Here is a 16,927-nt window from a genome sequence, read left to right as displayed (position 1 = left end):
CCAGCTAACTGCCTTCTAAGTGAAGGTATTTGTAAGAAAAGAAAATCACACTTGGACTGGTTGGCCTCAAGTTCTGGCCACCCCTTCTGATTCTTTTTCCCAGCCACCAGTGTCTGGCAGTTTACGTCTAAATGAGTATTTTTAGAATGTGAGACGGGGAAAAACCAGCAGGAGGATCACAGCTTAAGAGCAAGAATCAGAGGTTTGTTCTTTATTTTAGTTAACTCACTTGCTAAAATTCACAGCAGTTATTTGCTTCTTTCAGTCTTAAACAGCCGAATTTCTCCGTTTTAACTGCTTCTTGTTTCCTTAAACAGCTGTCAAATGACAAAAGGAGCAGGCAGCTCGCCATCTAATCTGGTCTTGAATGCCTAGGTGAGTTCATCATGAATTATCTGCTTTAATAAAGTATTTGGATAAAAAAGGGAAGAGAAAAGAGTGGAAGCCTAAGAATTACTAAACTGCTCCAGGCCACAAATCATTTGGATAAGATCTCAGCAGAGAAACCTACAAAATAAAATGGCCTTACATGGCAGATAGAAGACACTAAGAAGCCATAAAATGAGAGAACAATGAGATGTTATCAGCAACAATCAATTTCTAATTAAGCAGCTGGGCTGGAACAGAAACCTGCAGCCACTGCGGCCCACCAGGACTGGACTTGGCCTGGCCGAGTACACTGTGAGTGTGCGTTCTGCCGTCTGTCAACTACTGGCCGAATAGCCTCGAATGCCTTCTGTTTGACTATGTAGTTGCAAATTGCAGGTTCAGAAAAATACACAGAGAGATGAAGCTTTTTTCTCTCCATAACCTTTTTATATTTTTGTTTGTACCTTAATTTCCATAAAGGCTTTGCAGGAAGCAAAGTCTACTGTGAAAATTAATTTTCTATAAAAATCCACTTGAATTGACAGGTAACAAGCAAGTAAGGGTCCAAGATTTCAATATTTCATGGAAGATGAATTCTTATTTCTAAAAGTAAGACAGCATGTCAGAAATTAGACTGTTTAAGAGATGAGAAGCCAAAACCACATTAACCTCCTGCCATTTAACTTCTTAAGTGAAATATGGCACCCACAGGACGCGATAGCAGGCTCTTTACTATAATATTCCCCTAGGAATCCATGTCTGGTATCATCATGAACAACAACAAAAGTCTGTTAGAATCACAGTTTGATACTATGCAAAACAGATTTGTTAGTCTATTGAGACATTTGTCAAAATCCTGTTGAGCTAATACAAAAAATAAAAAATGTACATACATAGCAAAAAAATATAATTCTTAAAAGTCATTTTAGCTATATTTGTCGCCTCATAAAGAGAAAAAAGTTTTGCACACTTACTAACCAATGATGGGATTTCATCCAGATACACTTCTCAGTGGACCTACCACTGTTGTAATTCCACCATAAAAGATCAACTAAATGGAGATGAACTCAAAACCGTGCACATTTTTGAGGAAATGCTTAAGAAATTGATACAATAAATAACACTAATAAAAACTAACCTCAGCAGACTCCGCCTTCCTGATATTGGAGCACCTGATGACCCAACCTGCCACGATGCAAGGGACAGGCTGTAAAAAGATGGTTTCCAGAATTTAAAGAGGTCAAAGCTAACTTGGCAGCAGTGCTGCCCAAGTACAAGAACACCCGCTGTTTAATGGTATAGTTTTAAACCTGTCGCACCCACTTCTTTCTTTTCCCCATCCGACCCATCACTAATTAAGGTGGATGGCTGAATAGAACGCCTTTTTGAATTCAAGTGGAAGTGGAAGAGTAGAGATCTGACCTCCGACCAGTTTTGAACAAGACTGCAAAAGAGTGCGAGTTTGTCAAGCACTGACAAAATGACAGAAACCAAAAAATGACCGTTATTACAGTATTGCAAACCTGTGATGTACAGATTTTGGAAGTCATTTGCTGAGCAATATGAACTGGAAATATTTAAAGCAGAACAATCTTCTAGACAGGGTCATCGTTCATAAGGTCTCAAGTACTATTCACTAATAATGGATGGCACAGCACACTGACATACACATGTCAAAGTAAAACAATTTAAAGCAAGACCTTTCAAATATAAAGGTGACGAGAAAGTCAAACAACTATAATTATTAGTTTGATTCTGCATACTTTAATTCAGAATTTTTACCTTAATAAAGTTACACACAAAAAAAAAAAAAAGATTTGTAAAGGTTTTTTAATTAAAAAGAAAACGGGAGCGGTTTGAAATCATAGTATTATCATATTTAATACAAGTAAGGGCTTAACAGCAATGGTGTATTACATAATTTAAAAAAGTAAAGGCCACTTTAACAGTTACAGAAAAATGTTCTTGTACAAGAATTTTTTTTTTATAAAAGGGCAAAAACACAATGACTTTACAAATTTTTTATTGTAAGATGAAAGGAATCGTAATAACAATACTTAGATTTACCAGGACTGTATTTTTCAACCTTATCAGCAGCCAAACTAGGTGACTTCTGCTTTTCACTGATAAGATGTCAGATGTCAGTCTAACACCTAGTGAAGGAGAAAAGTAACATCAGTTTTACTCTTATTTAAAGAGAGGAAAATCAGTAACTGAGAATAATTTACAGAGGGCACAACAATAAAACTGTTTTTGATTGTACTGTTAAGACACACAGTAATGAGAGACTGTGATCAGTCTATTAAAAATGTTTATTTAACATTGATGTTAAGTTTTTGGAAGAAAGTGATTTGAGGAAAAAAAAAAAATATATAAGCGTTACCTGGTAGGTAACCACCCATACAATCAGATTGTGACACAGACTACGAATGCCGTGAATGTAATTACCCCGATCTACATGCTGTCAAATAAACGAACCACATGCCGTGGCGCAACGTTAGGGGCATCGCCTCTGGCGCGGACGTCCGAGGTTCGATTCCCGAGAGGGAGTGCAGTAGAGTGTGTACGCCTGATGAGCCCAGAATTAGGGCGAAACACGTGTTGCGTACTCTTTGCATTATTTGACAGTAAACTATTTCAACCATTATATATATATATATATATATATATATATATATATATATATAACACACACATACATAGTATATATATTTACATATATATATAAAAATTTGGGCGGCACGATGGCGCAGTGGGTGGCACTGCTGCCTCGCAGTTGGGAGACCTGGGTTCGCTTCCCGGGTCCTCCCTGTGTGGAGTTTGCATGTTCTCCCTGTGTCTGCATGGGTTTCCTACGGGCACTCCGGTTTCCTCCCACAGTCAAAAGACATGCAGGTTCGGTGGATTGGTGATTCTAAATTGGCCCTAGTGTGTGCTTGGTGTGTTTGTGTGTGTCCTGTGTTGGGTTGGCACCCTGCCTGGGATTGGTTCCTGCCTTGTGCCCTGTGTTGGCTGGGATTGGCTCCAGCAGACCCCCATGACCCTGTGTTCGGATTCAGCAGGTTGGAAAATGGATGGATGGATATATAAAAATATATGTGACAAGTTCAAAACTACTTTATCTGATGCAGCGTGCATATATAGTGCATCACTTTTTCCACATTTTGTTATGTTACAGCCTTATTCCAAAATGGATTAAATTCATATTTTTCCTTAGAATTCTACACACAGCACCCCATAATGACAACGTGAAAAAAGTTTACTTGAGGTTTTTGCAAATTTATTAAAAATAAAAAAATTGAGAAAGCACATGTACATAAGTATTCACATCCTTTGCCATGAAGCTCAAAATTGAGCTCAGGTGCATCCTGTTTCCCCTGATCATCCTTGAGACGTTTCTGCAGCTTAACTGGAGTCCACCTGTGGTAAATTCAGTTGATTGGACATGATTTGGAAAGGCACACACCTGTCTATATAAGGTCCCACAGCTGACAGTTCATGTCAGAGCACAAACCAAGCATGAAGTCAAAGGAATTGTCTGTAGACCTCCGAGACAGGATTGTCTCGAGTCACAAATCTGGGGAAGGTTACAGAAAAATTTCTGCTGCTTTGAAGGTCCCAATGAGCACAGTGGCCTCCATCATCCGTAAGTGGAAGAAGTTCAAAACCACCAGGACTCTTCCTAGAGCTGGCCGGCCATCTAAACTGAGCAATCGGGGGAGAAGGGCCTTAGTCAGGGAGGTGACCAAGAACCCGATGGTCACTCTCTCAGAGGTCCTCTGTGGAGAGAGGAGAACCTTCCAGAAGGACAACCATCTCTGCAGCAATCCACCAATCAGGCCTGTATGGTAGAGTGGCCTGACGGAAGCCACTCTTTAGTAAAAGGCACATGGCAGCCTGCCTGGAGTTTGCCAAAAGGCACCTGAAGGACTCTCAGACCATGAGAAAGAAAATTCTCTGGTCTGATGAGACAAAGATTGAACTCTTTGGTGTGAATGTCAGGCGTCACGTTTGGAGGAAACCAGGCACCATTCATCACCAGGCCAATACCATCCCTACAGTGAAGCATGGTGGTGGCAGCATCATGCTGTGGGGATGTTTTTCAGCGGCAGGGACTGGGAGACTAGTCAGGATAAAGGGAAAGATGACTGCAGAAATGTACAGACACATCCTGGATGAAAACCTGCTCCAGAGCGCTCTTGACCTCAGACTGGGGCGACGGTTCATCTTTCAGCAGGACAACGACCCTAAGCACACAGCCAAGATATCAAAGGAGTGGCTTCAGGACAACTCTGTGAATGTCCTTGAGTGGCCCAGCCAGAGCCTAGACTTTAATCTGATTGAACATCTCTGGAGAGATCTTAAAATGGCTGTGTACCGACGCTTCCCATCCAACCTGATGGAGCTTGAGAGGTGCTGCAAAGAGGAATGGGTGAAACTGGCCAAGGATAGGTGTGCCAAGCTTGTGGCATCATATTCAAAAAGACTTGAGGTTGTAATTGTTGCCAAAAGTGCATTGACAAAGTATTGAGCAAAGGCTGTGAATACTTATGTACATGTGATTTCTCAGTTTTTTTTATTTTTTATTTAAATTTGCAAAAACCTCAAGTAAACTTTTTTCACGTTGTCATTATGGGGTGTTGTGTGTAGAATTCTGAGGAAAAAAATGAATTTAATCCATTTTGGAATAAGGCTGTAACATAACAAAATGTGGAAAAAGTGATGCACTGTGAATACTTTCCGGATGCACTGTAAATGTGAGCTATTGTCATCAGTGCTAGGATGTGCACATACAAGTAGCGTAGATAACAAAATCACATCATTGCAAAGAATGGAATACAGAGCCTCAAGATGAGTTTAATTGAACTGATTTAATGATTTTTGGCTGTTTGATCTCAAAATGCAGTGTGATTCTGATAAAAAAAAAAAAAAAAATCTGATCTTTGCCGATTTTGAAATTAGAAATATTCTTAGCTTCACAGATAAGGAGAATATGGTAAAGCTTTGCGTGACAGAGAATTAAATAACAGGAAATGGAAGTGACAGACAGACACACTTGCCTTACTCCACTAAAGTCAGTCTGTTAAGCTCCTGTTCCAGCTCTTCTTCAGTGATTCCTAGGTCTGTGTTGGGCACAGCAGGAAGTGAGGCCACTAAGCCCTCCTCTGACTTCACTCTGGCCGGGTTTGAAGACACAGGTTTATCTGGCACATCAGGCAGAGCAGAAGGCCCATCAGGGGTGGAGTCTTGCATCAATATGGCCAGTTCTGCCTCCAGATCCATGTCATCAACTGCGGAAATGGATGGATCAGAGATTTAGAGTTCAGAAACCATAGTCATTAACATGGAAGAAATTCACTTCTCAAAATTATAGTATCAATGACTACATGGCAGCATACTCAATATATAATTATGGACTATTTGATCATTTTTGCATTGTACTGATGCATTAGAACCAATACATTTTTTATTTATTAAAATTAGTCTTGTCGTTAACTTCAATTATGACTCCTTCAGCAGCCAATGCTTTGGAGCATCTTGGTTGTGTTTTACTCACAAATACTGGGTAAAAACTGATTTATGCCTATGCACAATGAGCATCTTAAAAAAAGGAAGTCATAAAGCCTATGAATCTATCTATCTAAAAACAATTTAGAACGTGCCATTCTTTTCCACTAAAGGGATCTGCAAAAAGTGACCATGTTAAGGAGTACAGACCAAGATAAAATATTGAAAATAATAAAATAGAATAAAATAAAATCCAGTTCCACATGCTGCCAGTGAAGTTCTCTGTTACATTCCACTTTGCCAGTCACTAAACCAGAGGCAAACTGAAGAGTGTGGTCATGCTCACCATTCACAAAACATGCAGAGCTCCACAATTGTATAGATAAGCAGATGTAACTCACAAAATACAAAGGATTAACCAGGTAGTGTGCATAAATTTAGTTTCCAGAGACATTTACACTTAACCTTTAAACAAATAAGGTATCTGTGTCAGCATTTCTGACTAAAGATTTCAATTCATATATTCATTCAATGATTTCAGAACATTTCCTGGCAAGCAGTGCTTAAGTATTGAAAGACACATATTTAAATACTGATTATGTTCAAACAGGCCAACTAGAAGAGCACAGTTACACAAACTAAAAAAAAAAAATTATATATATATATATATTATATATATATATATATATATATATATATATATCACACACACACACCTTACTAACACCAAAGAAATGGACTAGTTAATTTTGTTCCAGTTCACAACAATTGTTCCTAAATAATGGACCACAAAGATTACCTCTTGAAACAATATTAAATTTAAAGGAATATCCCACCCAAAAATGGTATTTTTATCTTTATTAACTCCATGTACTGATGCTCAAGAAAACTCACATGATTGACGTGTCAAATTATGTACTTATATGATCACAACCAGCAAAAGTCATGTATTTCTTTGCTAAAATATTATTTAAAAAAAAATAGTCCTGGAAAATCACAGTAGTACACGTTAAGGTAACGCTTTCACACAGGTTCAAGCTTATGAATTGCAGACCCGCCTGTCCCACTCATTCACTGGTCGAGTGCAGTCCAGTAATGGCATATTCATTGGCTAAAATTAAGCTCCACAGAGTATAAACATTGCAAAGTACACAAGAGACATGTGCAACTTAAGATTAAATTAGATAAAGAAAAGCGAGTGAAAACCTCATCAGGAAGAAAATTCGTTTTCAACTTGTGCATATCTGAAATGCTGCTCTGTAGGCAGAAGGTCACTTTACAGTTTCATAGACCGTCACTAAATAATCCCAAAGTACTCCAGTTGTGGCTCAACAGTATGAATATAAATGTAATGACAGCAGGTGGGACTTCAATTTAAATGCTTGCTTGTATTTTAGCACGTTCCATTTTTGTTCACAAGAGGTTTTCCTGAACTGGTTTATTTAATAATATTTTACAAAAAAAATGCATGTGTTCGGAACATTGGAACATATACCAAGATGACTTGACATGTGGAGTATGCAACACGAGTAACAGTTTTTTTTCCATCAATATTTTTGGTTACCCTAGACACCTTTAATAATCAGAAATTTCAATATCTCTGTTTTACAAACATAAAAAAAAATAAAAAAACATGAATACATAAAATTTTACTTGCCCATTACTACAATCTACATGGAATAACATATAAAAATATATCACATTGGGTGAAGTATTCCTTTCAGCTATAAGTGAATCAAGGGATGTACATTCCTGATATTTGCTTTCCTCTGAAAAAAAAATTAAATATTGGCTGTTTTTTTATTATTATTATTTTAAGAAATAATAACAAAGAACAATGTGTTTGCCATTTGTCAAATGAGGTTACATTTACCCATGAACTGCTTTAGGTATGGTGTGAACAAGTTTAAAAAGTTATTTGGAATATTCTTCAACCTGAAAATCATAACTACACTCACATAAATAATAAAGAATAAAGGAGCAGCCAGTGAAACGTAGAGATTAAAATCAATGTGTTGCTGAATAGGCAAATGAATCACTACTGAAAGTCCCCCACCCCAATTACCAATCTATCTATTCTCAAAAGTTAAAAATTTTTTAAAAAAAAAGCGAAGTGCGGAACAACTAAAAGATCAGAATCAACACAAGTATTGTAAGTTTCACTTGGCTGAAGGTGTCAAGAGGACATCCTTTCATGTTTTTTTTATATTTTTCTTCATCTTGTAAAGCACTTTGAGCTACATCATTTGTATGAAAACGTGCTATATAAATATATGTTGTTGTTGGTGTTGAAGAAATAAATAAAACCTATAAATACATACAGTATATAGATTTTTTTACTTCATTAGTTTAAGAAAATACAAAAAGCAACTTGCTTGCTGATAGGCACAAAGTCTGCCATGAAAATATTGTAAATCCCTATATAATATAAAACCCCAGCTAATAGAAAATTTCAAAATACGTCAAAATGATGAACACATTAAGCAAGACATACCTGTAGAATCAAGGCTGAATCCTGAAAGAGTCTGATTCACTTCGTCCTGCATCTCGGAAAGCTTTGATAAAAATCAAATTAATGAAATCTTTCATTTTCTGATTTATTAATATAAGTTCATCTGAAATGACAGCTACTTTTATCTCAGATAAAACAGCAAGTTAAAATGCAAAGGCTTTTAGAACCAAAAAAAGCAAATCTGCAAAGTCATTAATACAAAAGATTAATAGAGAAGAAAGTAAAAAAAAAGACCACTTACCTCCTGGATCTGATCGACAAGATTTTCTGCCTTTTCCACTGTAACATCTTTCAGTGATTGTTTCAGGGTGGCAACACCAGTCTGATAGGCCTGAATTACCTAAAAACAGAAATCCTAAAATTTAAATACCATATATTCTCGAGTATACTGTAAGTCGTGTCTTCAAACCCATAAAATCAGACCCCGACTTATATGCCCATTCAAAAATATGATACTTCATATTTTTTTTTTTTTTAACATCTTCTTGCTTCCTCCAATTTTGCACTAGTTTCTCAGACACGTCAAATTTTCTTTGCCACTTCAATGACTTTTAATTTAAAACCAGGTTCATATTTTCTTCTGATCGAACGCTATATCGTAGATAAGGGATGTAGGAGGGTGTGAGATCCAAAAAACATGAAACAGTGCAAACATCACTTTGGAATAGTTTGGGTATTACTGTGTGGTCATGTAGGCACAATACATAAAAAAAGGCACTGTGCTCTGTGGTTATTCTCTCAGATGGACGTTAGCATAGCATAATCTCTTGGACCAATAGTGTGAGTTTTTTGCAATCGATTTATACGACTGACATTATAAAATACTGGAAATCAAGTTCCGACTTATATGTGCGAGAACTTAAACGCGAGTATATACGGTATGTAGACATAAAATCTATACAGCACCGGAAATGACAAGACTTCATGTCTCGGTGCATTAACCAAACAATGATACTGGTGCCAGTGGCTTGGATTCACTGCAGACGTATTGGCTCAGCCCCAAGTCATCCCATAATTGGCTCTTTATTTTATTCACAATTTAGATTTGATGCAGCTTCAGTTTTTTGTAAGTGCAAATATTGGCTGATGTTTAAGATGAAGAAACTAATTCCAATGCAAGACATTCTACTCAAATATGCAATCAAAATTTAGTAGTACACGTGAGAAATACAACAATACAAGTATTTAAACGAATTTGATTTAGTGGACTACGCTAGGTCGACTTCTTAGAAAGATTGCAGAGCTATAATTGATTGAGTTTAGATTCCAAATCCATTGTAACAAATCAATACACAAAATTTTGCTAAGCAGGGTGTTTATACGACTTAAACAATGTGAGAACAAATTAACGAGCCAGGCTGCATGTATCATTCTAAACAGAAAATATCAAAATGTATTTTTGAATTTGCGTTTTTCCCTGAACAAAGATAATGAAAGTAGAACTTTTAGATTGTGAGAATACTGAATAGCGTGAGGATTGCATCAGAATATGAGAAAGATGAAGAGAAGGTGAAAGTAAGACAATATTGCTTCCAATTGCAAAGCACCATTACTTTACCTATCTAGATTATGACCAGTTAAAAAGTTTCCAAAAATGATATTTACTGCTACTGTCCAATTTTGTCACAAACTGTTCCTATATCAAAAGCATGACATCATCTTAAAACATACAAGTCCATTATTACATCATCTGAAGAGATTTGAAGTCTGAGAAGGCTTCAGACCAAGATTTATGCAAGTGCACAATCAGGTGTCTGGAAAATGTTTACAGCCTCATGGGAACAAATGTAAGGAGATGCCCTCACAGCTCAATGTGAAGTTGGGTTTGTAGGTGTAGAAGAGCTCTTCAGTATCAAGCAAATGTAAATACTAAACAGATTCATAGTTTTCACTTTAATTAATACACAATATTAAGTCAGGTCAGTTTGGAATTGGCAAATTTCTCAAAGAACTGTGAGACAAGCATTTAAGTAACATCTATCTTTGTTCTTTAAAATTCAAAATGCTAACTGCATTGGAAATTAACAGCACTATATGCATCACTATTCAGTCTTTGAAATCTGCCCTTTGAATGTGGAGACATGTGAAACTTTGGACCGAGAGAATGGGTACAATCTATCAGAGGTTACCGTTGTCACACTCTACTGCATGACTGTTCCAGTTATTTATCAGTCACAGACTTCATTTACATAATCTTAATGAGCCTGGGGCAGTTGTGGCACACCCCAGTGACCAGCCATCAAGTAGTGTGACATACCCCGTTACTCAGTCCAACCAGTCTGCAACTCACCCCAATACAATCAAACAAGTTTGATTTTAATTTAAGTCGTATGGGCAGGTCTGTGTGCATAAAAGCTGACAACCAATTAGTGCTCACCTCAAGTACAATGCATATGATGAAGCGACAAGAAAAAAAGAAATCTGGGTGTTTTAGACTTTGCAAACACAAAACAGACTTCTCTGTCTCATGTTTAACATATTACAATATAATAGAAAAATCATAAATTGTTACACACATTTGTAAACCCTTCGCACTGGCACATGCTCAGTCTGGCTGCAACACTATTGAAAAAGGGGCAATATTTTGGAAATGTGAAACTGCACTGGAAAGTCATCACACGTGTGCGTAATGTGACAAAACCTGCGATGTCTACTTCAGCTGACCTTCAAGTGGCGAGATTAGCAACTGTCAAGTCTGACATCCCTTCCAACTAGAAGTTGTGTAATGAGACATCACCTTAACAAAACTGCAATAAAGGTCAGTGTGACCGGACTGCTGCTCACCAATCATTTGCTACATATTTTAACAGCGCTTTTAGAACAATTATTATTCCTAAATCTAAAACAACAAATGTAAAAAAAGATTACACATTTGGAAAAGATTTCCTTTATATTGTTTCAACTTTAAAGTTTTTCATTTTCAGATCAAAGATCTTCCTGAATAATGTTAAACAATTGCTAGAGTCTGCCATTTTTATCATTTTTACAGAGAAGTGCATCTGAAATTGAAAATTAGGTCTTCAATTTTTTTAAATATTAACATTTTAATAGGAACATCAAAAAAAGGATGGACACAGACTGTCCTCCATATCTCAAGGCTAATACTGACAAACAGGAAACTAACCTTTAGTATATCACTGTTCTCATGTGATGTTTGACTTTTTTGATTTTGATCTATTTTGTGTGTAGGAAATTTAACTTTTCTTATCCCTTCTTCTAAAGAAGTCAAGATGTGTTGTATGACCTTATGTAGAGTGATCAGCAATCCTAATCTGCTACAATTTGTACTTGTTCATGGTTTTTCTGTTGCCACAGGGTTAAGTCACAAAATAGCATATTTGGTCATCGACAAGCTAAAGAATAAAACACTTGAAGACAATTCGAACTACACTCACTGGCCACTTTATAAGGTACACCTGTACAACCGCTAAACACAAATATCTAATGAAGCAATCACATGGCAGCAACTTAATGCATTTAGGCATGTAGACACCGTCAGGACAAGACAACCTGCTGAAGTTCAAACCAAGCATCAGAATGGGAAAGAAAGGTGATTTATGTGACTTTGAACACGGCATGGTTGTTGGTGCCAGATGAGCTGGCCTGAGTATTTCAGAACCTGATCTACTTGGATTTTCATGCGCAACCATCTCTAGGGTTTACACAGAATGGTCTGAAAAGGGAAAATATCCAGTGAGCACCAGTTCTCTGGACGAAAATGCCTTGTTGATGCCAGAGATCAGACACGAATTGCCAGATTGGTTCAAGCTGATAGGAAGGTAACAGTAACTCAAATAAAACACGCATTACAACCGATATATGAAGAGTCATCTCTGAACACACAACACATTGAACCTTGAAGAAGAAGACTAAATTGACTGCCACTCTTGCCAGCTAAGAACATGTAGCTGAGGCTACAATTCACACAGGCTCACCAAAACTGGACAACAGAAGATTAGAAAAAAGCTGCCTGGTCTAATGCGTCTTGATTTCTGCTGCGTCATTCAGATGGTAGGGTCAGAATTTGGCATCAAAAACATGAGACCATGGATCCAACCTGCCTTGTATCAACAGTTCAGGCTTTTGGTGGTGGCGTAATGGTGTGGGGGATATTTTCTTGGCACACTTTGGGAACATTTGTTCCAATTGAGCATTGTTTAAATGCCACAGCCTACCAGAGAATTGTTGCTGACCATGCCCATCCCCTTTATGACCGCAGTGTACCCATCTTCTAATGGTTACTTCCTGGAGGGTTGCTCGCCATGTCACAAAACTCAAATCATCTCAAACGGGTTTCTTGAACATGACATTGAGTTCACTGTACTCAAATGGCCTCCACAGTCACCAGATCTCAATCCAATGAACCACTTTGGGATGTGGTTGAATAGGAGATTTGCATCATGGATGTGCAGCCGACAAATCTGCAGCAGCTGCGTGATGCTATCATGTCAATATGGACCAAAATCCCTGAGAAACGTTTCCAGCACCTTGATGAATCTATGCAAACAAGGCAAAAAAGGATACTAGCAAGTACTAGCAAGGTGTACCTAATAAAGTGGCTTGTGAGTGTATATTGTGCATGTAATATTAAAAACAGAATTTAAAAAAGGCAATCAATGTAGAAAGAAAAGATTCTTATTCCAAACCAGGAAATTCACTAATGGAGCAGCGCAAATTGCATAACAGTCCATTCTACAGTGGGACATAAAACAGGTTGAGTATAGGTGGCAACTGATAAATACAGCAGGCTTTCATTTCAACTTTGAAATTACTTTGACTTCAGAATCTGGTAATTCAAAGGATGAGAAAATAGGTTTCAAACACAAAAGAAGTTTTCCACCCCAGCTAACCTGCAATTTAATTCTGAGGGTATTTAGGAAGCAAGGACTTACCATTCGGTCTGTGTGTGAATTGGCAATCTTTTCTAAGATACCGTGTATTGTGTCCAGCTGTGCATACAGACTGTCAGAACGCTTTTCAATACGTTTCTTAGCACGCAGGCAGCGCAAGGCCTAGGAAGAAACAAGAAAACAAAACAATACAAGGCAAATGGTTAAATCAAATTGAGGGAAAGACAATACAAATTAAACACTAGTCTCAGAAAGGCTAAATACGCTGTACAATTCTAAAATGCACCTCATAAAACACTTAATCATGCCTGTCTTTGTACTTCTGAACTACTCCATTCATAAGACACAATTCTGACAGTAATGTGGATCAGGCTGTAAAAATACTGAAAAAACAGTAACCATAATCACTGTACCCTGAAGTCTAGAATTTTCATCCTTTACAGAGGTTTCTGCTTTTTTTTATTTTGTGTTCTGGTTTATTTGTAGCCTCTGTATGTGAGTTTTGATAATGATTAATAGGGTGGCAGCAGTGTACGAAGAGTAAGAAGATTGCTATATAAAATGTAAAATGACAATTATTATTGTTAAAATAGAAAATATGGACATCAATGGACTTCTTTTGATTCATTTTGTCAACTGTGTAATTACTGCATTTATTGCTGTAAATTTGTGCAAGCACTCTGAGCCTGAAGGGCGCCTTGAAAAAAATAAATTGAACTGAAATTAAGTATTAAAGGGACTACCCCTAACATATACAGTCACATTTGCACAATACAGGTATACTTACATTTACAAACAGTAGAAGCATGACAAACGTTTTAAGAGTGATAGAATATTATTAAGCCCTGCTGGCTTTGTGACATTTGTACATTCATCTTGTGTCTAAAGTGGATTTCTCCCCAGGCACTCCAAATAATGTACATGCTTGATTAATTGACAAATTTGACTTAATTACATCAAACTGTCCAACACTGCAGCATTAACTTAAATTGAACCGCCGTAAAAAAAAAAAAAAGTCATGTGGTACCTAGCTTACTTCTTGCAAAACACCTTTCTACTGGAAAATGGTGGAAGTGATCAAACTGAATTATTAGGAACCTGTCATCAGATATTGTTAAAAAAAAAAAAAAAAAACCTTTTTGATAAAAGTCACTGGTAATTTGCTGTATTAAATTGCTTTGGGAGGTTTCTGAGTTACCACTTATGATATTTCACAAGAAGTACAGCTGTTCAGTTATACCAGCAGCACTGAACAAAAGGTAAGAAACGACCCTGGCCATGGTGATAGTTTAGTCTGTTATAATGTAAGCTACCACCTGTGCTCACCTGAAAACCCTTTGAAAATACAGCATTACTGTGACAGAGTCAATGTCATATTATCCCTGTGCAGGATTAGATAGATAGATAGATAGATAGATAGATAGATAGATAGATAGATAGATAGATAGATAGATAGATAGATAGATAGATAGATAGATAGATAGATAGATAGATAGATAGATAGATAGATAGATAGATAGATAGATAGATAGATAGATAGATAGATAGAGAGAGAGAGAGAGAGAGAGAGAGAGAGAGAGGAGTGTATATTTTGAAGATGAGGACTACTAGGTACATAGAACATGGGACTGGTGTAGTACCCTGAAAATACCTTTCTGAAAGTTTGGTTTTGTTTAAGTTAGAGTGCACAAGAATTTGCAACTTGTGCCTTTATAACTCTTTCTGTATTTGATGCTTAATAGAGGTTAGCATTGCATTATTACATTGGTATAGTTCCTTATTGTAGTGGTTCAGGGCAATAATGAATTGCAGGACTGCACCCAGGATAGCGGATCAGTCAGACAGCAGTATTACTAATCATTGCACCATCACACCTCTCAATCAAACACTCAAAACGGATCTAAAATTAAGACCCCCAACTCTTAATAAGCAATCTTTAACTTTCTTCAACTTTGACCGGAGGATAAATACACATTATAAATTTTTAAAAGCTGAACATTAGTCCACAGTAAACTCAGTACCAAAATAATAAAAAAAACGCAGATAAACACACACACACACTGTCACCATATCGGCAGTGGTCAAGTAGGGACTTCACCGCAGCATTCTGGAACTACGGCTGGGGGTGCAGCAGCACTAACAACTGCACAAGCCACATTTCAATGGCCATCCAGTTAATGGTTTGTCATTGTCATAGCTGCAGTATATTAAGAACCCTGATGTGGTACTACATGGCTATTTTCCTCTCACTGATTCGGACACCTATCCTTGTTCCAAACCTTGGAAGCACATTTTTGCAGTAAATTCTACTTATCCTTGTTTACTTTTATTCACACAGTAAGCTTTTAAAAGAATGGAAAATAAATTTTATATACAGTGTACTTACATATTTGTAGAAGCATATTTTGCATCACATACTTTATAGCAAAACTGGTATCATTAACTCAAAAAGTACTGTACAGTTTAATGTACTTCTCTATGTATTCCTACACAGCAGAACTATATGTGTAGATCAGGCTAACAGCAACAAGCACGGAAAATTTTTTCAAGCCTATGTCTACAACATAGAGCACAGGGCAAATACCATGCAGGTTCACACATAGCAATTAAATCACACAAACAATAAATAGCAACCAAGCTAGAAATTAGTCGTAGTTCTATTTTAAAAATATTATCCGTAGTAATAAAACTCAAATGAATATCTACATACATCCTCTCACCGCAAATCTTAAGTGGATTGCGGGGGTCCTTCTACATGTCCAGACAATAAACAAATGTGTAGGCAATGCTTATTTTTGTAAAAACAAAAAAGTGTTAACAAATAGCAACATTATCCAATTATATTTGCAAAAGATTGCAGTTTTTGAGCAGCAGGAATATGCAACTATATTTGGAAGTTACCAAATGGAGTTTGGTTTGCACACAAAGCAGTTCACCATCTGGTGGTCATTTGTAGAACTGCATGGAGTATTAAAAAAAATGATGAGGGATATGTGCATACCTGGCTGGTAAAACTTGACATGTAGAAGTTGAATGACTCTGGTTTCAAGTGACATTTATATGAGCCTAACGCTACATATTAAAATGACAATCAAAGTTAAGAAAGACGTGTCAAATGCTAAGCGCAAAACTACTGCAAGAACAATACAAATATAAAATACATTTTCCTTTTCTATTTTATTCATTTACACCAAGGTTATTATAGTTTTGCCTTTTTATATATGTTTTTTTTTCTATATTTTTTATGACCTTACTTGGAAATTCAGTTTAGTTGTACTTCATTGTGTATATTTAGTTTTAGTTTAGTTTTTATTTCACAAAAACATTTCTATTTTATTTTTATATCTATTAGTTTCAGTTTTAGTTTTAGTAATTGTGGCATGGACCTCCTATGGAGTTTAGTTTTGTGTCACAATCAGACAGAACTGTACACTTAACAGCTTTGGATACAAGTTTAATGTTAGTGGAAGCTTACTACACTACATGGTTTACTATCTGGCTTTGTTTTTGTCTGATAAAAACAAGCATAATCAAAACTAGATACTAAATATGAACAATTTTACACAATTTCATAATTTTTAAAATATTTTCTCATGAAAATCATGGGGGCTTAGGAAGAACAGGGCTCTTAGACATGAATCAGTGTGTATACCCCACCTAGATGTATTGAGGGAAACAAAGAACAACT

At 36.7% G+C, this 16,927-nt stretch overlaps 1 protein-coding gene across 1 annotated transcript in view; it reads right to left on the bottom strand.

Moving 5' to 3' along the window:
* Positions 1 to 2,224: 2,224 nt before the first annotated feature.
* The window catches only part of chmp7 (charged multivesicular body protein 7), a 37,054-nt gene continuing 22,351 nt past the window's right edge, over positions 2,225 to 16,927 (bottom strand). The window contains exons 7-11 of the mRNA XM_028799472.2: positions 13,282 to 13,401; positions 8,631 to 8,729; positions 8,372 to 8,432; positions 5,430 to 5,660; positions 2,225 to 2,522 (exon numbers count right to left, since the gene is read on the bottom strand). Coding sequence (XP_028655305.1) covers positions 5,431 to 5,660; positions 8,372 to 8,432; positions 8,631 to 8,729; positions 13,282 to 13,401 — 510 coding nt within the window. The 3' untranslated portion in view covers positions 2,225 to 2,522; position 5,430. The remainder of the gene's footprint in view (positions 2,523 to 5,429; positions 5,661 to 8,371; positions 8,433 to 8,630; positions 8,730 to 13,281; positions 13,402 to 16,927) is intronic.

This window comes from Erpetoichthys calabaricus, chromosome 1, assembly GCF_900747795.2.
Source record: "Erpetoichthys calabaricus chromosome 1, fErpCal1.3, whole genome shotgun sequence".
NCBI lineage: Eukaryota > Metazoa > Chordata > Cladistia > Polypteriformes > Polypteridae > Erpetoichthys > Erpetoichthys calabaricus.
This window is presented reverse-complemented; position numbering and strand designations above follow the sequence as displayed.